Raw genomic sequence first — 25856 nt, forward strand, 5'->3', positions numbered from 1 at the left:
TGTCCTTCATTTCTGGGCACAAGGAAAGATAGTAGATGCCCTGTCACAATACATGACACAGTTGCTCCAGGCATCAATAGTGGCAAGTAGGGGTCCAGACAGTAGCAGAGGACAGTTGAGAGTCAGTGAAGGAAGTGGTTCATATCTTTAATATGAGAGGCTAGGGTAGGGGTAGTGTTGGAGAGAGGAGTAACATGGTTTCAGGGGAAATATTCTGAGATGGGCCTAAGGATATGAGCAAGAATTGGAGATAATCCTGGACTTTGGGATGGGATCATTATGGCAGGGCTTGTAGGTCATGGAGGCAGACAGTCGGGCAGATGCCTTCTGTCAAGTATATCAGAGTTATCCATGCAACTCATCCTTTTTTCCACAACCATTCTGCTCTGTCTCCACTAACCACCTGCACCAATATCCTCTTCCCAACAGTCGTCTATACCCATTTTCCGTCACCATACCCAATCCACTCCCCCATGTCATAGTCATTATGCGTGCCAACACCCGAGCCCCAGTGCTCACATTCACAGCCCAGCCCTATTCTGTATTTCTATCTCACACACCTACTGCACCCCTACGAGCTGTCAGTCACCCTTCTCCAAACCCTCCCTTCCACTCCCAGCCTCTTTTATCCCCTCACCCACCCCGCCTGACATAAGCCCCCCTCCAGTTTACCTGCTGAACTGCGTCACAGCATTGTGTATTCAGCAGTCACAATGTGGCTGTACAGGTCTCTCTCTCTCTCTCTCTATCTGTGTGTGTGTGTGTGTGTGTGTGTGTGTGTGTGTGTGTGTGTGTGTGTGTGTGCGCACATGCATTTGTGCTCTATCTCGAAAAAGTATTCATCTTAAGTCTAGCTATGGTCCATTCTTTTATATGTGCCTGTTGATTACTCAATGGTTCCACTATTCGGTGAATTGTTTCCTCACTCCTAAGTTAATTACATTCTTCCTGAACATTCTTTATTTACCTCCTTCTTGTGTTGTAACTGTAACAGCAGATGATTTTGGTCCAGACCCCATGCTATTGAAAGCCTGAATATATATATCATATGTTGTGAATCTTTTCAGCTCCTTCAATCGTAGTTCTGTAGTTGTCAGCCCTCTTACCTACAAAACACAGTCTGATGATAAAAAGAATGCTCTTTCTTCTGAAAATACATTTTGATTAGTGCAATGACACTTTCAGTTTGTACTTACTGTAATGGAATTTGTGTTATTAGTATCCAAATGTGAAGCTCCATGAAGATTCCAGTGAATGGCATAACCCAAAATATCACCATTCCAAGTATCAGAGAGGGGTGGCTGTAGAAGCAAAACTGTGCATTAGTATGTGACTCAATGTCTAAGCACCCTCTTACCCCAGCTTTTATCATTTCATATTATAGGCACATATGGCACTGATTATCGGCATAAACAAATTTATGAATGGGGAACATATATACAAATGGACTAAAGGATGGTAAGATGGAAGTTTCTGGAGTGCAGTGCACATATATGTGTAGTAGAAAGAAAGGAAATGAAACTTCCTGACAGATTAAAACTGTGTGCTGGATCAGGACTCAAACCTTGGTAATGGTGGTAATAAAGCTGTTAGATTGGGTTGAGAGTTGTGTCTGGCTAGAGCTCAGTTGGTAGAGCACTTGCCTGCAAAAGGCACAGGCTCCAGTAAGGCACACATCTACAAGGATGTTTCAAATCAGTGCACACTCTGCTACAAACTGACAATTCATTTTGAATAGGAAATGAAGATACACCACACAGAAATGATTTTTTTTTTTTTTTTGGGGGGGGGGTGGAGGAGGGGGGGAGGAAAGTGGTGGTGCTTGGAGTTGAAAACGAGACTGTATAAGTACAAGACTGGGATCTTAAGGGTAATGTGCTAAAATCTTGACAAAGGTAGCTCAATTTGCTTTCTATAAATTAGAATATGTGACTGACATGACAGTTGTTTCATAATGTTCATAACATTATTTTGCCCTTCCTTATCTAGATTGAACCTTTGCATTGAAACTAATGACTTTAAATGAATGAGATTTCACTGCTTTGAATAAAAAAGATGACAACTCAAATCTACAAGATCATCATATACAAGAAAACAGAAATCTGTATTAGATTTAGCAGTGGTCAATTACAAAATAAATTAAAAAGTAATAAATTGTAGAGTCTCAGTAGAGGATCAACACAGGTTACTAGACAAATGTAAACTTTTAATATATGAAGAGGAGAATGGTAGCAGTGAAAAGAATAACAAAAATCCAACAAAAATCCACAGAAACAGTCAAGACATTATAAAGTTATTGGAGCAATTATCATTGTAACACAATCAAAAACTAATTAAACAAACCAAGTTAGAAGTTTACAGCACAACAAGTGAACAATAATGAGGTAAAAGATCATTTATGTAACAGTTACACAATCAAATCACTGAGCTATATTCTGTCCGCTCCGAGATGTCTCCCAAATTTAACCTTGCTAACTCAAGATCTAGTCCCATCTCCCTGCATCACCTGTCAAAAACTTAGGGTCTGGATTCAAGTGCCTTAAAAATCTGTTTTCTCAGCTTCTTTTCAACCATCCTAAATAGATGTCTGTAAAATTTTAGATTTGTTTTTTAATTGACACACTTAAACTTTTGTTTTACTGACAGTTCTTCCCTTACTCATAATCTACACTGTCCATTAAAATTCTTTGGACCCATTATTTGTAGAGGATCTTTTACAAATTTCTTGGCTTTATTGGGAGGCATTCATTAGCACATAGACAAACTGTTTTAACCACTGTCTTATAGTGTATGGTGTATAGGGGCATAATGCCTGGAGACCGAGGTGGCCAGGATATTGGACCATTCCCTCCAATCCACAATCCACCGATCCGGACACTACTCCCCTCTCCAGACATTACGCCCCTTGACTTTTTTTTTCTGGGGCTATATCAAGGACAGAGCCTTCGTCACACCAGTTGCTGACATCGACGAACTGAAGGGTAGGATACAAGCTGCTGTGGGTACTGTGACACAACACATGTTACGAAACACCTGGCGGGAAATGGAATACCACCTCGACATTCTCCGAGCTACCAAGGGAGCACATACTGAGGTTCACTAACCTATGTAACATTATCAAATGTAAATTATTATGTCAAACAGTTATTCTGTAATAAATTGTTATAATCAGGGCAAGACTTTGTGCTCACCCTGTATGACTCTACACTAACAGCACAGGAAAGTAAGCCTTAGCTTTCAATAGTTTAGGGCCAGTAACAATCAAAATTATATCAATAAGTAATGGAAAGATATAGCAAAGACATTCATTTTTATAAAAATATGTTTTCTTCACTTATGAATTAGACAGGTGAGCCATTGGACAAAGCCTTTCTTCTAAATGTGCTTTCTCCCTCCCTCTTTCAAACAGAAGTGATGTATTACTTCTGCAAGTTGTGCTCTTAGCTGGGTTGACTAGGGTAATGGAAGAGGTGAGCAATGGGGAGAGGTAGAACTGCAAATGGGGGGGGGGGGGGGGGGGGATATTACAGCTAAAGTGGACAAGGTTAGGATAGCAGGCTGTAAGTCAATATACAGTAGTGAAAGAAAGTGTTCAAACATAGCAAGTTTATTGAATTAAGGATAGCAGATAGTAAGATGGAATCTTAAGAAACCACTAACTCTATGTTTAACATCAATGTTGTTGCTATTTTCAGTACCATTTTCAGTCTGGAATTTATCAACTGAGATTTTATAACAGACAGATTTCCCCCTTTCAAAAAGGTCTAGTTACTTGATGACATATTCTAAAACCTTGTTTCATTTATGTAGAGGTCTACTTAAACAAAAAATAGTGATATGAATATAACAGAGGGAAACATTCCACGTGGAAAAAATATATCTAAAAAGAAAGATGATGAGACTTACCAAACAAAAGCGCTGGCAGGTCGATAGACACACAAACAAACACAAATATACACACAAAATTCAAGCTTTCGCAACAAACTGTTGCCTCATCAGGAAAGAGGGAAGGAGAGGGAAAGACGAAAGGATGTGGGTTTTAAGGGAGAGGGTAAGGAGTCATTCCAATCCCGGGAGCGGAAAGACTTACCTTAGGGGGAAAAAAGGACAGGTATACACTCGCACACACACACATATCCATCCACACATACAGACACAAGCAGACATATTTGGTCTTTAAATATGTCTGCTTGTGTCTGTATGTGTGGATGGATATGTGTGTGTGTGCGAGTGTATACCTGTCCTTTTTTCCCCCTAAGGTAAGTCTTTCCGCTCCCGGGATTGGAATGACTCCTTACCCTCTCCCTTAAAACCCACATCCTTTCGTCTTTCCCTCTCCTTCCCTCTTTCCTGATGAGGCAACAGTTTGTTGCGAAAGCTTGAATTTTGTGTGTATATTTGTGTTTGTTTGTGTGTCTATCGACCTGCCAGCGCTTTTGTTTGGTAAGTCTCATCATCTTTCTTTTTAGATAAACAAAAAATAGATTTAAAAAAAATATATGCTGAAGACACATTGCTACAGTTGACACCTAGACAAGATACTTTTCTTTACATTTCAAACTTTGCTATTGTAACATAATTGTATAAATTACATAAAATAGCACTGGGTGATTATGTTTTAAACAATTTATGAGAATCTTAGAAGTTAATAAAACATACCTTCCATGTTATTAGCAGTTCATCAGTTCCAACAGTTTCTGCATGTACATCCTGTGGAGGACCCAAAGGAGCTGAAGCCACAGAAAATAATATCTTATAGAGTACACTCAAGCTTTTTCTCAGGGCTAGGATATGTTGTATATAATGATTGCTGAAAAAAATTACAGAATTTTTGACAGTACCTTCTTCCTGAGTTTTTACTGTAAGAGGATCCGTGAAGGCACTAGCCTGAATAGCATTCATGGCAAGCATTCTTATATGGTAGGTGGTCGCTGGATGTAAGTCACTTATCACTGCAGTCCTCAAAGGATCTGTACTGAAACATTGGTATCAATTTTACTTGGGGAGAGGAAAACAGTATTTCAGATATAAATAAGTGCTCAATACAAATCTATTACATTCTTTAAAGTCAAAATGGTGTTGCTGGAAGAGGCATTTAAAATGCAGAAAAGACTTTTGCCAGTGGTTTGAAAATAGAAGTAACGAAATATCTAGTGAAATGCTTGATATGGAGCATGTCCTTGTATGGAGCGGAAATGTGGATATTGAGAAATCAGGATGAGAGGAGATCTGAAGCCAAATCTAATTAGTAAAACAAAACTGGCTTAGTAACTTGTACAGTACATTATGTCCTGTAGTTTCCACAATAAAGTTGAACTATGAAGGATGCATAACGTGTCTAGGAACAAATTTGTAGATGGAAACAACTATTACAAATTACTTTTGTATACTGTAATAAATGCTGCTTACGATTAGTGATAATTACAGCATTAATCAGCTTTAAACTGTTTACACTCAAAATAGCTGTTAATTTGCATGCATTCAGTACACACAAAATCTGCTACTTTAAGAAAAATCTACTGCTTTTCCTGTTATAGTATTCAGATGCCATTTAATCATTAGTAAAAAAATTCTCATCCACAAAAATATATGGAAATTCATCCAAAGAAAGCAATTATTCATATGAAACTTTTTGTCAAATTAATACTGTGTGCCCAATTGAGCCTCAAACTCAGGAGTTTTGCCTGTCATGAGAAAATGCTCCACCGAGTGAGCTACGCTAGTAGCACAATTTCCAACATGTCCTCACAGCTTTATTTTCACTAGTACCACACCTCCTGCCTTCCAGACTTCACAGAATCTCACTTGCAAAACTTGTAAGACTAGCATTGTCAGAAAAAAGGATAGATTATTCATATATTTCTACATGGAAACTTGCACTAGTATGAAATATATTTCCTAAAGCACACAAATATTTGTAGTCGTAGGATCTACATGTGTAAAAATGTTCTACAGAGAGTAATGAATAAGGTACACTTTTAACTTATTCTGAAATTTTGGACGTTTGTTTGTAAAAATCACAATTGCTGTATAACAATTTCTGGAGTTTTCTTGCACTTTCCATTTGATTTTATATTTTCAGAGGTCTGTAATGTATCTAAACATAACCAAAGAAGAAAGAGTCATATTTTTCCCTTTGCTTGATGATAAACTATATTATCTAATAACAGCTTACAGTAAATTGTTCCGAATAATGATAACCAAGAAACATAATATATGTAAAGTAGCTAATGAAACTTGAAGATTGGACTATGTTCAGTTTTTTAAAATTAGCATCTTCTGTCGGTGGTCAGATGTTGAGAGTGAGGGTTACACTGAACAGATGTAACAGTGCTCTGTAATAAAAATGCTTATGTAGGAAATATAACTGCCAATGTTGTGAAAAGCAAACTTTTTTCTTTATTTCTCTGTGAAAATGTGAAGAAACAATTATTCATGTACAAAATTCGCAGCACGCTGGAATGCAAGGCTACACACAAACAATACAAGACGTGTTGGGTGGATCAAAATTAACTACAAGAAAATGAAATACTATGAAATGCATGCTTAAAAGCTGATCTTTATTATTTTGACATCCATTGGCACCAATGTTTATTCAGAAAGGACAACATTCCTAAAAATTAATATTGTGAAATTTTTTATCTGATATTTCTTTCAGCTCTGTGAGGGACATCTTTAAACAATATAATCACATCATAATTTTTTATTGATTAGGTGGGTAATGTGAACATTTGGTTAATTGTCTGTAACATTGATGACATGATAACTGAGCTAGGGCAGGATTTTTTTAAAGTCCTAGTGGCATAATGAACAAGCATTTATTGAGATACCTGTTTTATCCATTGAGGACACATTGGAAATAACTACTGTGACCACTATGATATTAGCATTTTATTTATAATCAACACTGTTTCTTAGAGTGTTCAAGTGGCTGTATAAGATAAGCTTTTTAATTTATTTTTGAATATTAGAGATTTCCAGCATTTAGTTATTAGCAACACATAATATCCCTATTGCTCATTTTTAGATGAAAAATACTTAACTGAGTCCAGATATGTTTTCCCAGACTATCCCATTAGATAGCAAAAAGTGACAGTACACAAAGTAGGCTACACTAGAATTTTTGTCAAGAGGCCAAGATATTTCTAACTCCACAGTTGACTGAGCTAAGTTTTCTGACCAAATCATCAACGTGATTCCATTTTTACATACAGTCTATCTGGACACTAAGCTATTTTACAGATGCAGTTTGATGTAGCAAGTGATTAACAATATTTATAGTTCCTTTCCCCCATGAACCATGGACCTTGCCGTTGGTGGGGAGGCTTGCGTGCCTCAGCGATACAGATGGCCGTACCGCAGGTGCAACCACAACGGAGGGGTATCTGTTGAGAGGCCAGACAAACATGTGGTTCCTGAAGAGGGGCAGCAGCCTTTTCAGTAGTTGCAGGGGCAACAGTCTGGATGATTGACTGATCTGGCCTTGTAACATTAACCAAAACGGCCTTGCTGTGCTGGTACTGCGAACGGCTGAAAGCAAGGGGAAACTACAGCCGTAATTTTTCCCGAGGACATGCAGCTTTACTGTATGATTAAATGATGATGGTGTCCTCTTGGGTAAAATATTCCGGAGGTAAAATAGTCCCCCATTCGGATCTCCGGGCGGGGACTACTCAAGAGGACGTCGTTATCAGGAGAAAGAAAACTGGCATTCTACGGATCGGAGCGTGGAATGTCAGATCCCTTAATCGGGCAGGTAGGTTAGAAAATTTAAAAAGGGAAATGGAGAGGTTAAAGTTAGATATAGTGGGAATTAGTGAAGTTCGGTGGCAGGAGGAACAAGACTTTTGGTCAGGTGATTACAGGGTTATAAATACAAAATCAAATAGGAGTAATGCAGGAGTAGGTTTAATAATGAATAAAAAAATAGGAGTGCGGGTTAGCTACTACAAACAGCATAGTGAACGCATTATTGTGGCCAAGATAGACACAAAGCCCATGCCTACTACAGTAGTACAAGTTTATATGCCATCTAGCTCTGCAGATGATGAAGAAATTGATGAAATGTATGACGAGATAAAAGAAATTATTCAGGTAGTGAAGGGAGACGAAAATTTAATAGTCATGGGTGACTGGAATTCGTCAGTAGGAAAAGGGAGAGAAGGAAACATAGTAGGTGAATATGGATTGGGGGGAAGAAATGAAAGAGGAAGCCGCCTTGTAGAATTTTGCACAGAGCATAACTTAATCATAGCTAACACTTGGTTCAAGAATCATAAAAGAAGGTTGTATACCTGGAAGAATCCTGGAGATACTAATAGGTATCAGATAGATTATATAATGGTAAGACAGAGATTTAGGAACCAGGTTTTAAATTGTAAGACATTTCCAGGGGCAGATGTGGATTCTGACCACAATCTATTGGTTATGAACTGCAGATTGAAACTGAAGAAACTGCAAAAAGGTGGGAATTTAAGGAGATGGGACCTGGATAAACTGAAAGAACCAGAGGTTGTAGAGAGTTTCAGGGAGAGCATAAGGGAACAATTGACAGGAATGGGGGAAAGAAATACAGTAGAAGAAGAATGGGTAGCTCTGAGGGATGAAGTAGTGAAGGCAGCAGAGGATCAAGTAGGTAAAAAGACGAGGGCTAATAGAAATCCTTGGGTAACAGAAGAAATATTGAATTTAATTGATGAAAGGAGAAAATATAAAAATGCAGTAAATGAAGCAGGCCAAAGGGAATACAAACGTCTCAAAAATGAGATCGACAGAAAGTGCAAAATGGCTAAGCAGGGATGGCTAGAGGACAAATGTAAGGATGTAGAGGCTTGTCTCACTAGGGGTAAGATAGATACTGCCTACAGGAAAATTAAAGAGACCTTTGGAGAGAAGAGAACCACTTGTATGAATATCAAGAGCTCAGATGGCAACCCAGTTCTAAGCAAAGAAGGGAAGGCAGAAAGGTGGAAGGAGTATATAGAGGGTTTATACAAGGGCGATGTACTTGAGGACAGTATTATGGAAGTGGAAGAGGATGTAGATGAAGATGAAATGGGAGATAAGATACTGCGTGAAGAGTTTGACACAGCACTGAAAGACCTGAGTCGAAACAAGTCCCCGGGAGTAGACAACATTCCATTAGAACTACTGATGGCCTTGGGAGAGCCAGTCATGACAAAACTCTACCATCTGGTGAGCAAGATGTATGAGACTGGCGAAATACCCACAGACTTCAAGAAGAATATAATAATTCCAATACCAAAGAAAGCAGGTGTTGACAGATGTGAAAATTACCGAACTATCAGTTTAATAAGTCACAGCTGCAAAATACTGACGCGATTTCTTTACAGACGAATGGAAAAACTGGTAGAAGCGGACCTCGGAGAAGATCAGTTTCGATTCCGTAGAAATGTTGGAACACGTGAGGCAATACTAACCTTACGACTTATCTTAGAAGAAAGATTAAGAAAAGGCAAACCTACGTTTCTAGCATTTGTAGACTTAGAGAAAGCTTTTGACAACGTTAACTGGAATACTCTCTTTCAAATTCTGAAGGTAGCAGGGGTAAAATACAGGGAGCGAAAGGCTATTTACAATTTGTACAGAAACCAGATGGCAGTTATAAGAGTCGAGGGGCATGAAAGGGAAGCAGTGGTTGGGAAAGGAGTGAGACAGGGTTGTAGCCTCTCCCCGATGTTATTCAATCTATATATTGAGCAAGCAGTAAAGGAAACAAAAGAAAAATTCGGAGTAGGTATTAAAATTCATGGAGAAGAAGTAAAAACTTTGAGGTTCGCCGATGACATTGTAATTCTGTCAGAGACAGCAAAGGACTTGGAAGAGCAGTTGAACGAAATGGACAGTGTCTTGAAAGGAGGATATAACATGAACATCAACAAAAGCAAAATGAGGATAATGGAATGTAGCCAAATTAAATCGGGTGATGCTGAGGGGATTAGATTAGGAAATGAGACACTTAAAGTAGTAAAGGAGTTTTGCTATTTAGGGAGTAAAATAACTGATGATGGTCGAAGTAGAGAGGATATAAAATGTAGACTGGCAATGGCAAGGAAATCATTTCTGAAGAAGAGAAATTTGTTAACATCGAGTATAGATTTAAGTGTCAGGAAGTCGTTTCTGAAAGTATTTGTATGGAGTGTAGCCATGTATGGAAGTGAAACATGGACGATAACCAGTTTGGACAAGAAGAGAATAGAAGCTTTCGAAATGTGGTGTTACAGAAGAATGCTCAAGATAAGGTGGGTAGATCACGTAACTAATGAGGAGGTATTGAATAGGATTGGGGAGAAGAGAAGTTTGTGGCATAACTTGACTAGAAGAAGGGATCGGTTGGTAGGACATGTTTTGAGGCATCAAGGGATCACAAATTTAGCATTGGAGGGCAGCGTGGAGGGTAAAAATCGTAGAGGGAGACCAAGAGATCAATACACTAAGCAGATTCAGAAGGATGTAGGTTGCAGTAGGTACTGGGAGATGAAGAAGCTTGCACAGGATAGAGTAGCATGGAGAGCTGCATCAAACCAGTCTCAGGAGTGAAGACAACAACAACAACAACAACAACAACGTGAGTCATTTCTTTTCTTCCTCCTCACCTAATAAATGGTGGCTGTGTAAAATTACAAACACAACTGCTGAGCCTCCAAGCCTACAGAGCTTACAGTCCTGCCCCATCTGTACATATGACATAGCAGTGGTAGTCACTGACTTACACTTGCTGTGTTTAGCATACCGAACTATGTAAAAAATAACATTCTTAAGGAAGTGCTGAGACCCTCGTCTTCTTTGCCCCAGCTTATTATTTTCTTCTCCCTATGTACTGTGCACTAGCAAATACAGTGACCACGATAATAAAATTAAAGAGATTAAGACTGACAAAGAGTCATGCCAGAAATCATATACTGTCACAAATCGAAAAATACAGGTACACTATCCACCATTTATCATACACTATACCACCAAAGAGAGGCTTGCCAAGTATACATGTAGATTTAGGTGTAAAACCTGAAATTTTCAGTCTTTTCAGTAAGTACAATTGATTAACATAATTGCTGAAATCATAACTGTATTTTTTATTTTATTTATTTATTTATTTATTGTTCCGTGGGACCAAATTAAGGAGAAATCTCCATGGTCATGGAACGAGTCAATACATGAAATTATAACACGATATTAGAAACAGATAAAATGAAATATAGAAAAAAAAAAACATATTCAGGTGACAAGTCATAAGTTTAAATGAAGACAATCAACAATGTAACACTGGAATTTGCTTAATTTTTTAGCTCTTCCAGGAGCTCCTCGACAGAATAGAAGGAGTGAGCCATGAGGAAACTCTTCAGTTTAGACTTAAAAGAGTTTGGGCTACTGCTAAGATTTTTGAGTTCTTGTGGTAGCTTATTGAAAATGGATGCAGCAAAATACTGCACTCCTTTCTGCACAAGAGTCAAGGAACTGCATTCTACATGCAGATTTGATTTCTGCCTAGTATTAACTGAGTGAAAGCTGCTAACTCTTGGGAATAGGCTAATATTGCTAACAACAAACGACATTAAAGAAAATATATACTGTGAGGGCAATGTCAGAATTCCCAGATTTTTGAATAGGGGTCGACAAGAGGTTCTCGAACTTACACCACATATAGCTCGAACAGCCCGTTTTTGAGCCAAAAATACCCTTTTTGAATCAGAAGAATTACCCCAAAAAATAATACCATACGACATAAGCGTATGAAAATATGCGAAGTAGACTACTTTTCGTGTTGAAGTGTCACTTATTTCAGATACTGTTCTAATGGTAAATAAAGCAGCATTTAGTTTCTGAACAAGATCCTGAACATGGGCTTTCCACAACAGCTTACTATCTATCCGTACGCCTAGGAACTTGAACTGTTCCGTCTCGCTTATAACATGCCCATTCTGTCTGATTAAAATGTCAGTTCTTGTTGAATTGTGAGTTAGAAACTGTAAAAACTGAGTCTTACTGTGATTTAGCATCAAATTATTTTCCACAAGCCACGAACTTATTTCATGAACTAAATTATTTGTTACTGTTTCAATATTACACACAAGATCCTTCACTATCAAGCTGGTGTCATCAGCAAACAGAAATATTTTTGAATCACCTGTAATACTAGAAGGCATATCATTTATATAAATAAGAAACAGCAGTGGCCCCAGCACCGACCCTTGGGGAACGCCCCACTTAACAGTGCCCCATTGGGACTGAACATCACTACCACTCTCAATATTGCGGAGAATTACCCTCTGCTTTCTGTTCTTAAAGTAAGAGGCGAACCAATTGTAAGCTACTCCCCTTACTCCATAATGGTCCAACTTCTGCAGTAATATTTTGTGGTCAACACAGTCAAAAGCCTTCGTTAAATCAAAGAAAACACCTAGCGTTCGCAACCTTTTATTTAATCCGTCGAAAACCTCACAGAGAAAAGAGAATATAGCATTTTCAGTTGTTAAACCATTTCTAAAACCAAACTGAACATTTGACAGCAAATTATGTGAATTTAAATGCTCCAGTAACCTTGTATATACAACCTTCTCGATAACTTTAGCAAACACCGATGGCATAGAAATAGGTCTAAAATTGTCAACATTATCAATGTCTCCCTTTTTATAAAGTGGCTTCACTACCGAGTATTTTAATCGATCAGGAAACCAACCACTCCTAAAGGAAAAGTTACAGATATGGCTAAGTACTGGGCTAACATACATAGAACAATACTTCAGTATTCTGCTAGATACCCCGTCATATCCATGAGAGTTCTTGGTCTTTAGTGATTTAATTATTAACTCAATCTCCCTCTTGTCAGTATCATGGAGGAGCATTTCAGGTAACAGTCTCGGAACACTTTTTTCTAAGAGCGCTATATGATTCCCTGTTGGAATTAGGTTTCTATTTAGTTCACCTGCTATATTCAGAAAGTGATTATTAAATACTGTACATATATGCGACTTATCAGTAACACGGACATTCCCACTACGCACTGATTCTATATCCTCGACCTGTCTCTGCAGACCAGCAACTTCCTTTACGACTGACCATATGGTTTTAATTTTATCCTGAGACTTAGCTATTCTATCTGCATACCACATACTTTTTGCCTTCCTAATAACATTTTTAAGCACCTTACAATACTGTTTGTAATGGGCTGCTGCATTTAGATTTTGACTGTTTCTAACGTTTTGATATAATTGCCACTTTGTTCTACAAGATATTCTTATCCCTCTAGTCAGCCACCCAGGCTGCCTGTTTGTGCTAGTACCCTGTTTTAAACGTTGTAACGGAAAGCAACTTTCAAAGAGCATGAGAAAGGTCTTTAGAAAAGCATTATATTTATCGTTTACTGTCTCAGCGCTATAAACATCTTGCCACTCTTGTTCCTTTATAAGGTTTACAAAGGTCTCTACAGCAACCGGATCAGTTTTCCTGAACAGCTGATGACTATATTTAACATGAGTTGCAGCATAAAAATCTTTTAAAGTTAAAATTTGCGCATCATGATCTGAAAGGCCATTCACCTTTTTTCTAACAGAATGCCCTTCTAGCAATGAGGAATGAACAAAAATGTTGTCTATGGTTGTTCTACTGTTCCCTTGCACTCTCGTTGGAAAGAATACGGTTTGCATAAGGTTATATGAATTAAAGAGGTCTACCAGCATCCTCTTCCTTGCACAATCACTTATACAATTAATATTGAAGTCACCACATATAACTAACTTTTTGTATTTCCTATAAAGTGAACCAAGAACCTCCTCTAGCTTTAGCAAAAATGCTGTGAAATCGGAGTCTGGGGATCTATAAATAACAACAGTTACAAGTTTAACTCCGTTAAATTTAACCACACCTGCACAACATTCAAACACCTTTTCAGTGCAGTACTTTGAAACATCAATTGACTCAAATGCGATGCCGTTTTTCACATACATGGCTACTCCCCCACACCGCAAAGAGCTCCTCGAAAAGCAGCCAGCCAACCTGTATCCTGGTAAAGGAAGCCTCTGAATTATCTCCTTATTTAAGAAGTGTTCAGATATACCAATAATTTCAGAGTCAACATCTATAAGCAGTTCACTAACTTTATCCCTAATACCTTGTATATTTTGATGAAATATACTAATTCCCTCATTACTCGGATACCTAAGCTTTGTCAAAAGTGATTCCCTTGTTAGAGAGACTTCCCTTAAGCAGGAATACCTATCAGCTGACTTCAATCTAAAAAAGGTGCAGCTCTAACACACACTACTGCAGGAATTTTCCCATGAGTGATCCCACCAACCCCACCTATGCTGTCACCTATAAGCTTTGCCAACCTCCCCTTCCCATACCTGTTGAGGTGCAGGCCGTGTCTAGTGAAACCCGTCCTGCTGATAGACTCCACCGACACCACTGAAATGTGACCCATGCTTTCTGTCATCAGCGCACCCCCAAGTCTCATGTTATTACGCCTGACGGCTGTATTAAGATGAGGCCGATCGTGACGCTGAAACAGTTCCACGAAATGCACATTCGTGTTGCCAGTCTGAGTGGCTATCTTTTCCAGGTCACCATCTATGTTGTACTCCCCATCCCTACCAATACTATTACCAGCCCCACCCACAATCACTACCTGATCCTCTTTAGTAAAATCCCTACATAACCCCCCTATGTTAACAGTCACCTGAGCCAACCCTGCATTAGGCTTCACAATGCTGGTGACCTGGTACTCACTTCCCAGCACTTCCTGCAACTGCTGGCCTACACCTCTGCCATGTGAACTACCTAACAGCAGAACCTTCTTCTTCCTCTTCGACTTTGCAACTGTTCTAGGCACAGTAACTACTGAGGTCTGCTGCATACTTCCTACATCTACAGCTACTAGAGATTCCTCTCCACTAGACTCTGACAGTTGGTCATATCTATTGTAAACACCAATAGTAAAACTATCTGAAAATCTTCTTCTCCTAGCAGATCTCTTGCCAACAGCCAGCTCCCATTCCCCAACCCCCTTCTCCCTCCTCATCCTATCTAGCTCCTCCTGTGCGTTTTTCAACTGCACCTGAAGGGCACAGATCTTACGCTCCTGCTCCTCTATCAGTTTACTCTTGCTACATAACCTGAAGTTCCAGGAGAGGATCTCACCAGAATGCCCACTGGCTTCCCCACTGCATTCCCCCCAGTGAAAATACTTCGAACAAGTGTCACACCGCAATCCACTACTCACGAACCTACGGCAAAGCCCACACTTACTCATGGTAAAATTTTACTTTTTCTAAGTTCCGCTACTACAATAAGAAGATGCTAAAAACCTGACTACAATAATCACAAACTTACTCTACAAGGAAAGTAACTACTATTATTAACAGTATTAATAAACAACAAATGTGAATATAACAAAAGACTAATACAGAAAGAGAATCAAACGTCTAATCACACAGTAACGAGCTGTAAACAGTTCCCAAAAGGTTCTTCTGAAATTATTTCACCAGAAAACACCACGAACACCGGTTGAAGACTAGCAATTATTTTTTTGGGGGGAAAAATCCTAATCATATATGCTGTCACTGTCACAATTACAGGGCCAACAAGAAGACAAGATACACAATCTATTAAATTCTCTCATATGTTCAGTAATAATTACTAGGCAGCTAGGCAGTGTATGTGTCATTAACAGTTTGACATACCAGGCCACTTTAAGTCTTTTTCCTGGGATGTCAATGTGCTTATGCTACATGTACTCACTTCTTACTTGTAAAATCAGTTCCCATGGTTGGCACAGATATGTTCACAGTCCCAGTGTGCTGCCAATCACTGATGAGACTTGTCCCTCGTTTGTATTGTATTAAATAACCTGTTAAAGGACTGTTCCCATCAAATGGTGGATGCCACGACAAACGAACTGATCTGCTGTTGATCTCAGTTACCTCAACATCAAATGGAGGATCCGGTGGTTCTGTAATAAAGAATATTACTGTATATGATGAGACTTATATAAAATAGCATGAAGTGCATGTGCCTTAAACAACCTCCTAGAATCAATTAAATCACAAATTCACATGAACTAGTCCACCTAAATGGACTGATTCAGTAAAATCATACAAAAATCAAAAGGTGTGTAGGCTATGCCCTGATACACATTTTTAGATGGGGGACTTGGGGTCTGGAATGGTAAATTACAAATGTAAGCACTTAAATATGTTGAGAGGATTAATGTTGGGGGATATGACAGAGTGTAGGGTCTCCGTCTCCCAATCCAGTACTCATGAAAGGGTGTGTCTTCCAACAATTCAGGTAAAACATTGTGCATGAACTGATAGTGCTGATGGCTGTTTGAGTGGTGAGATAGGAGAACTGGCCCAAATAGATGGTCATTTACATTTCCAACCCAGACATTTACAAAAAAATGCATTTGGTGAAACAGCATAATTATAGTAACATTATTCTCTTGATCTCACAGATGGCTATTTTGCTGTTCATAAAACCGAGTGAATGAGACACATCCGTAAGCAGCATGAAGTGGAGAAAATTTGGTTAAGCAACAACTTGCATCCATAATCAGTTGCAGCATTGGACTTGTATAATGAAGTCTGTCTGTCTCAAATTATGGGCCCATTGTGGATGACATGGCTTAAAAAGTACCTCATAGAGCAACAGCCACACACTTCTCTGTGAAACTCCTACTGTACATGTAACAGCAAAGATTATGTTAGAGGGATCCTCTGCAAAAACACCAGCATCTCATTACTGAACTTGGATGCACCTGTGGACTTCAAGTTTCCAGGTTACACTTCTTCGCTGCAACAAATCAGTTTCCCACGTTCAATGATACAGAAATGCAAATATCAGCTTTGATGGGTGATATATGTTGGCAAATCATTCCCTGTAATATTTTTCAGCAGTGAGACCATTGCCTTGAACTTCTCTGCAAATAAGATGACTATGGAAAACTGTTCTGATGCTGCGCCATTTTTACACATCATATCTGAGTAATGTGCAAACTCTTAGGAAAGTTCTGTATGTGGCCAATGGAAAGACAGAATATCTTGTGGAGAACATGTCAAAATGAGGCAATGCTGGAACGTCTGTCAACTGCCATCATCTCAACAACAAAGATATTTAAATAGTCAATGGTGAAGTATCCTAAAACATAAAGGCCTCAGCTGAAGCAACATTTTGAGCACTGTCATGACAGCAATGTCAAAAGTCATATTGAAGCTCATGTCTTATTAATTTGGCCTTCTGGTCTCCAAGCTCTCTACCTCAAAATGTTTAGTGGAATGTCCTCTATATCTGTTCGATCATCACACACTTTCTCTTAAACATATAAAGTACAAATGAGATTTGGATGAGAGTACATGTAACTCAGGATTGTATGTCCTCCAATTTTTATTTTCAAAGAATCATAGACGAACAACTAGAGATAAAGGATGTTCTGCTTTTTTCTGTTAAATAATGAAAATATAGTGAGTTGGCAATGGTTAATGGTTTGAAAACATACAGTAGAAAGTAAATACCACAAAATTATTTCAGATGTAATGTGCGATAGCAAAAAATAAAATAACAGATTGAACGAGGTGAATTTCAGCACAAAGATAATATATAATTACAATTTTTTGTCCTATTACATGACTGTAGAAAGTAATTCAGAACAAAAAGAAACGGTATAATGAGATTCACATGTTGCAGGAGTATGAGCAGCATTGTAACATAATGATTCTGATTAAAGCTGAAATTCCACCAACATCTAGAATTATTTTCAAAATTTACATTCTGCCTCTAAAAGTTATAATTACTAACCAGATGATTGATGATGAAAGTACAACTGCAACTGGAAAGTGGTATGTTATATTACAACCTATTTTGTATGTAACCAGGATTTTTATTTTCCAATTATTTATATTATTTTTCCATTAGGGCTATTTTAAGTGCTATTCTCACACCACTTTAATACATAAGTTCATAGTACAAATAATACTCCATGAGGTTCATCTCCTGTTTTTTGAAACAGTTTCTAACTCAGTTTCTCTGAAACTTTTAACCATTGCACATTTCCCCTGCGAGTGACTTCCAGAGGGATTTATATGTACAGTGATGCAAGTAGAAAATAGAAACCATTTATGTTGCTTATATTTGAGAAGAATAGTTTGTTTATTTTCTGAGTGTATTTCTTCGGCTGACATGGGGCTTTTATAGTACCGATTAACTGTCTGTTGCTCTAGTGCATTTAATTTAATTTAGAAATTAACACTAAAATTGCCTAGGGGTTTAAATGTCACTAAAACACTAAAAAGGAATGTGTCTACATTTATTGTTGAGTGAAAATTACTTTAAGTAATAGCTGTGACTGATTAATGAAGAAATATTTTTAAAAAGATAAAAATTTGTTTGTATTAATGAGATTATGGCATTATGTAATAAGTAAATTCACACAGTAAAACATACACAGAGTTAATAATATCTTATAATTTCCCTCTAGCTTTGAGGAAAACAAGATGGACAGGGAATTTAAAAATGCGTGACTGTCTGGTGCTGCGTGTGTAATACTGGAAAGTGTATTGTATTGTATTGTATATTTATTGGTCCTGTGAATCATACACTGTACAGGGGTACATAATGATATAGGACAAGTCAAACAATTTGCAATAAAGCTTAACAGAAAAAGCTGTTGTATGGTTTTCAGTGTATAGCAATATAACTCTTAACACATGGGAATAACATTTCACAAATAAATTTTACATGCACACATTTCATACTTTTGGCCTTGATTATATACACACACACACATATAAGTAATAGACCACATATAATACACAGATAAATCTACATGTACACATTTCTTATTTTGGCCTTAATTGTATAAACTATTTAAATTTTTCACATATTTACATTGTAGATAAAAATTCATCAACACTATAGTAACAATTCTGTAGCAAGTAGTCACTCACTGCAGTTTTGAATTTATGCATGCCAGTTATTGCCTTAATGTCTTTAGGTAGTTTGTTATACAGTTTTTTTCCTGCTTGCAAGGGTCCTTTTTGTTTTAGTGTTGTATGTGAAAACTGCATATGTAAATCTTGATTATTTCTTCTGTTGTATGAATGGATATTTTGGTTTTTTGGAGCAATCTTGTTATTTTCATCTACAATTTTCCCTATAAACATTATTGTTTCTAGGATATATAGGCATGGTAATGGAAGAAGATCGAGGTGCTAAGCCTTCCATGGCTCTTATAATTCTTTTTTGTGCAATAAAACAGCTTTTGCTGGGTGGTGAATTTCCCCAGCAAATTAAACCATATCTTAGTAGTGATTCTGCTTGGGCATAGTACACATTTTTTATGGCTTGCATAGATGTGCATCCAGCAAGAATTTTTATACTATAACAAATGGTATTTAATTTACTACATAGGTGTTGTGTTTGTTTCTGCCATCTTAGGTCATCTTGGATCCAAACTCTCAAAAATTTGGTGCTATTTACAATTTCAAGTCTTTTGCCTAACAGTTCTATGGTTGCAGTTAAAGGCTATTTATTCTGCACTGTGTGTAGATGCATAGTGTTTGTTTTATGTGTGTTTATTATTGGTTGGTTGGTTTAGGGATGAAAGGGACCAAACTGCAGAGGTCATCGGTCCTGTTTATTATTAAGTTGTTCATTGCGAACCATTTTGATACATGTGTAGTGCTCTTTTTTATTTCATTTTGGAGCTCTTCTGGGGTCTTTCCTTTGATAAGTATATTTGTATCATTGGCATATTTAATGTACTTATAGTTAGGGCTGGATGGTTCCAGATCATTTACAAACAGCAAGAACAGGATTGGCCCCAGTACGGAACCCTGCGACACACCGTATTTAACACACTGTTTTTCTGATTGATAGGAAGTTAAATTTTTTCCTTCTTTGTACAAGACTTCAACTATTTGGTGTCTGTTTTGTAGATATGACTTTACCCATTCATAGGCTGCTCTGACACCAACATTTTCTAGCTTTCTAAGCAAAAGACCACGGTTAATGATGTCAAATGCTTTTGAAAGATCTAGGAATATTGCTGCTATGTGTTCTTTTTTATCTAATGCATTTAAAGCTTCATTTAAGAAATCGATAATAGCTGTCTCAGTGGATTTACATGTTCACAATCCATGCTGTGTAGCTGAGAAAAGTTTATTTTTTACAATGAAATCTACGTCTTTTATAAAAGATTTTTTCAATTATTTTAGAAAAAACAAATAGTAGAGAGACTGACCTATAATTTGTTATATCTGTTTTTTCACCCTTTTTGAACAATGGCTTCACTTTAGCTATTTTTGGCCTTTCTGGGAAGATTCCCTGAGAAAGTGAATTATTGCATATGTCTACCATGGGCTTAACTACTAAGGGTGCACATTTTTTAATGATATGGTCTGGTATGTTGTCAGCACCAGAGGGAAATTTTGATTTTAGCTCCCCTATTGTTTTTAGCATTTCCTGTTCATCTGTTGGGTGTAGGAAGAGTGACTTGTTACTAGGGATAGTTTTAATCTGATTTGCAGTGACAGCATGTTGAAAGTTTTGCTTCACCAGAATCTCAGCTGCCTCAGAGAAATATGAGTTAAAATTATTTGCTATCTGCTGGGGATCAGATGTTATGGAAGTGTTTTCATTCAGTTTGATATTATGGTATTCTCTCCGTTTTACTCCTGTTTCATGCCTTACCATCTCCCATATGGCTTTCATTTTATTTTGTGTATTTGCTATGAAGGAACTATTTGGCATTTTTTTTGCTTCTTTTATGACTTTAGTTAAAATCTTTTTGTAATTCTTAAAATAGGAATCAAATTCTGGGGATGTGGTGTGCTGTCTAGATATTTCATGAAGTAGTCTCTTTTTCTTCACAGATATTTGTATCCCTGTTGTGACCCATTTTATTTTCAGATCCTTTTTTGTGACTGTCTTTTTATGGAGTGGAAAGCAAAGTTCAAAATAATAGGTAAACCTATTTAGGAATTTATTGAACTTATCATTTGTACTTTCACATTCATAGATGTCTTCCCAAGTATCCACATTAGCATATTACAAATTAAAATGGCTATGTTGAGCGAAGGTACATTCCACAGTGTCAGGTGTTGAAGTGAACAGTATAATTCTCTTACAAAATGCATTTCCATTGAGTAGTGGACTGGGAGCTTCGCCCATAGGCTGGATTAGTCATCTCAAGATTTATCAGAAAACTATATAAAGTTAACTGCATAGTGGAAGGGTAAATATTGAAACAGAAACTTGTGTTACAATGAAACCTTATTAATTAAAGGGGGGGGGGGGAGAGATCAAAAATAGGCTGTATCTCACAAACAGGTCAGCTGATGAATACATTTAGCTACTGCGAATCTATGATACAGTATTTGTTTTAAAAATTACAGTGTCATGATTCTTGAAGTTTTAGAACATTAATGGAAAAAAAATATCAACAATGTAACTAACATGCTAATATTTTCTCCATAGCCCTGAAGGGAAATAGTCATCAAGTATCTGGTGTGAGTAAAAAATGTTGAAGCCAAAATTCCTGTATTGCTGACAGACACATTTAATAGTGAAAACACTAACCCTAACTTTTGGAAGTATTTGTTCCTCAGGGCGATAGGTTGTTGAGGAAAAGGGGCAACAGGTTACTCAGATCTCAGGATGAGGAGGACCCATCTATTGTGTGGATAAGAGAAAAGGGAAAGGGGTGAAGGGGAGGGAGGAAGTCAGGCGTCATCAGTGGGAATGAATGCAGGTGTAGTAACCTTGAGCTAGGGATAATAGTGTGGAAAAGACATACAGTTTGACAAGAATGGTATGGAGGTTAAGAGGGTGAGAAAAGACTACAGCAAGAGGTGAGAAGGGCAAGACAGAATATCATGTCAGAGTTTCTCTCTCTCTCTCTGTATGTGTGTGTGTGTGTGTGTGTGTGTGTGTGTGTGTGTGTATTGTTTCCCTGCCCCTTTCTAGTTTCTAATTGTACTGTTCAGTATCTCTCCCTCTATCCATCTTTTGAAAAGAACAGCTCTCACCGTGATCCTGAGTCACAGATAGGAACAACAAAAAGCCTTCCAGGAAGTAAGCTTTCAGTCAAAAATACCTTCATCGGAATTAGACAACACACACACACACACACACACACACACACACACCTCACCACACACACACTTGACCACAGTCTCTAGCTGCTGAGACCAGACTGCAAGCAGCAGCATGTCATGGAAGAAGCAACCAGGTGGATGGGATAAGAAGGAGGCTAGGGTGGAAAGGTGGAGAGATAGCAGGGTAGGGGTGGGAGTGGGGAACAGAAAAGTACTGCTTGTGGAAGCATCTAGGGATGAGGTGAAGAGGCTGTAGGGCAGGTTGGTCAGTCAGGAGGTTAGATGGCGAGAGGTGGGGGGCAGAAAAGGAGAGAAGTAAAAATATATTGGGTGTGCATGTGCAACAGAAGGCTGTGGAGTGAGATCAGGGAAGGGAATAGGTGGGTGTAGGACAATGACTAACGAAGGCTGAGGCCAGGAGGGTTACAGGAATGTAGGATATGTTGCAAGGAGACTTCCTGCCCGTGCAGTACAGAAAGTCTGTTGCTGGGAAGGATCCAGATGGCACAGACTGTGTCGCAGTCACTGAATGAAGAATGTCATGTTGGACAGCATGCTTGGCAACTGGGTGGTCCAGTTCTTTCTCGGCCACAGTTTCTCAGTGGCCATTTAAGCAGAAATACAGCTTGTTGGTTTTCATGCCCACATAGAATGCAGCACAATGGTTGTAGCTTAGCTTGTAGACCACATGACTGGTTTCACAGGTAACCCTGCCTTTGATGTGATAGGTACTGTTAGTGACTGGACCTGATGTTCTCAGGTCACACGTATGACCACCAACATAATAATTTTTTATATTTGCAGTAACTCACCAACCAAGTTTTTCTTGCAGAATCCTGTTCATATAACTGAGAATACTGGCTACTGCTTTTCAGTATATTTATTCTTTAATGAAATTTGTCATAAATAACATATCTCTCTTTAATACAAGTTCCTCAGTTCATGAAATCAATATCAGGAATAAGAACAATTGCCAAAGTGATTTACTTAGAACCAGAAAGGTGTTGATTATTCAGAAACAAATGTTTGCAAACACTTTCTGGCAACTGTTAACAACGGGACCACAGCGCTCCTGAGCTCGCGTAGTCCTTGATGTTGCCTATCTTGCACATGAACTACTCATTTTGTATATTTTGCTTACTGTTTCATAGTTCCACACAACTTCTTCCTGTTTTCTCAATTGATCTGTGTTCAGTTTTTCAAGGCCTATCCACTGTGCCAACTTATAACTAAATCTGAGGAGGGTGCAATGGGGAGGTTCCCTTGTGAGGAGAAGGAGTCTTGGCAGGCAGACAAACAGACAAATGAGCAACAAAGTGGTCTTGTATGTGTAAGGATTCCGTTTTAACCTAATGGGGTACAGAAAACTGAAACTGATTCAAAACTGCTGTGTTGTGTTGTTATTTTGGAGCTGACTCTGCCCCGCTCCGCTGTGACCCATTAAAGGGCTAGCTGCAACTGTAAAAATTTTGCCTATTTATAACAAAATTTTTAAGAGGACCTAAAGGATTTATTGGTAGCCATCTGCTCCTGCTCCATTGGTGAATTCCATAGGAGAACCATAAGATGTGAATGTTAAGTAATGTTTGACTTCTACACATTTTCAGTGCAGTAGCACAATTGGTCTGAGTAAGCATTGTGAACTTTCTTTTTATGGCACTGGCACTTTGTTACAATAACCTAGAAGTAATGGCGTGTACTTCAGTATATAGAGATTTACACATTTGTAATAAGCCTTGTGTTAATATGTGAATTAAAAGAAAATTTTAATCAAAAGAAAAATTCACTCGACAAAATCATGAGACAAAAATGGTTCAAATGGCTCTGAGCACTATAGGACTTAATTTCTGAGGTCATCTGTCCCCTAGAACTTAGAGCTTCTTAAACCTAACTAACCTAAGGACATCACACACATCCGTGCCTGAGGCAGGACTCTAACCTGCGACCGTAGCGGTCGCGCGGTTCCAGACTGTAGCTCCTAGAATCGCTGTTCTGTACTTTCTTTTACACCTATTATATAGTAATGTCTGTTTCTTTAGAAGTTTCTTCGCAGTGGGTGCATACCATGGAGGTTCCCTCCCATTATCAACTGTTCTACTAGGTGGATATCTATCAAGTGCTTGGTCAACCATTCTTTTAATCTTGAGTTTAAAGTTTCAAGTTCCACACTGAGATATAACACTACTGATTTTTTATCTACAGGGTGTACATAAAGTCTGGGAACACTTTCAATTATTTACTGTACAAGAACCAAATATCATACAGATTTCATACATATGTCATTTTGAAGAGAAACTCTGACAGTTTTTTTTTTTATGTATACCGCCACAGCGTAGTTGGGTAATTTGCTGATAGTCAGTGCTAGTCACAAACATGGTGAGTTTAGTTGCGGAGCGAGCTTTTTGTGTGTTGGAGTTAAGACAAAAACAAGTGTGCTACAGCTGTTCAATGGATGTTTAGAACCAAGTACACATTCCGACAACTGGTTACTGTGCTCAGCATAGGAAGTGACCACCTCTGGCAGAAATAAAGGTCTGACGATGACAGGGCATGCTGTGAATGATGTCACCAGTCTCATGTTGTAGCAATAACGTCCATTCTGCATGCTGAGCCGCTCACAGTCTTGAAGAGCGCTCACAGTCTTGAAGAGTGGTTGGTGGATTAACAACTATCTGTGCTCACACATCAACACTGGAGTATGCTTGGGCTCCATTGTGCTGTAACTAGAGGCCACCGTACACAACAAGCAGTAGATTGTCCAGAAGTTCCTTAAATATGGTCAGCAGGAACTGTAAGTAAACTGCTCCAGTGAATCTAGGTGGCAATATTACAGGTCCTAGAAGATGATTATCCAAAATGCCCACCCACATGTTTACAGGGAACTTTCATTGGTGCGACCTAACAGAAACTGCATGAGCGTTCTCATAGTCGCAGATGTGGCTATTCCTGCTGTTAAAATACACATAATGTATACAGGAAGTCTCATCTGTAAATTTCATGGTTAAATCTACAGATCATTTCACCATCAAAATTTGATATTCACCAGAACACACACATAAAAGACTGTTGTGACTGGCAAGCTTTTGGAGCCAGTGGGTTCCTTCTTCAGGCAGAAGGGGAAGGAAGAAGGGTGAAGGAAAAGGACTGGACAGGTCTAAGAAAAGGGGCAGATTTTGGGAAAGTCACCCAGAACTGCAGGTCAGGGGAGATTTACCATACAGGATGTGAAGGAAAGACTCAGACGTAAGAGTTTCACTTGCCCACGAAAGGCAAAGGTCCCGAGTTCGAGTCTCGGTTGGGCACACAGTTTTAATCTGCCAGGAAGTTTCATATCAGCGCACACTCCACTGCAGAGTGAAAATCTCATTCTGGAAACATCCCCCAGGCTGTGGCTAAGCCATGTCTCCGCAATATCCTTTCTTTCAGGAGTGCTAGTTCTGCAAGGTTCGCAGGAGAGCTTCTGTAAAGTTTGGAAGGTAGGAGACGAGGTACTGGCAGAAGTAAAGCTGTGAGTACCCGGCGTGAGTCGTGCTTCGGTAGCTCAGTTGGTAGAGCACTAGCCCGCGAAAGGCAAAGGTCCCGAGTTCAAGTCTTGGTCGGGCACACAGTTTTAATCTGCCAGGAAGTTTCATATCAGCGCACACTCCGCTGCAGAGTGAAAATCTCATTCCGTAAATATACTATTTGTTATTTCTATATTACATTTGCATCACAAAGAAAGATTTGTTTGGATGTGTCTGTAGTCTT

The 25856-nt window shown here is 38.5% G+C and overlaps 1 protein-coding gene across 1 annotated transcript in view; it reads right to left on the reverse strand.

Moving 5' to 3' along the window:
* LOC126257762 (Down syndrome cell adhesion molecule-like protein Dscam2) overlaps positions 1-25856 on the reverse strand; it is a 381956-nt gene that overhangs the window by 112726 nt on the left and 243374 nt on the right. Inside the window, exons 13-17 of the mRNA XM_049955588.1 lie at positions 15757-15967; positions 4842-4975; positions 4660-4730; positions 1197-1301; positions 968-1106 (exon numbers count right to left, since the gene is read on the reverse strand). Coding sequence (XP_049811545.1) covers positions 968-1106; positions 1197-1301; positions 4660-4730; positions 4842-4975; positions 15757-15967 — 660 coding nt within the window. The remainder of the gene's footprint in view (positions 1-967; positions 1107-1196; positions 1302-4659; positions 4731-4841; positions 4976-15756; positions 15968-25856) is intronic.

Source organism: Schistocerca nitens, chromosome 1 (genome assembly GCF_023898315.1).
Source record: "Schistocerca nitens isolate TAMUIC-IGC-003100 chromosome 1, iqSchNite1.1, whole genome shotgun sequence".
Classification (NCBI taxonomy): Eukaryota; Metazoa; Arthropoda; class Insecta; order Orthoptera; family Acrididae; genus Schistocerca; species Schistocerca nitens.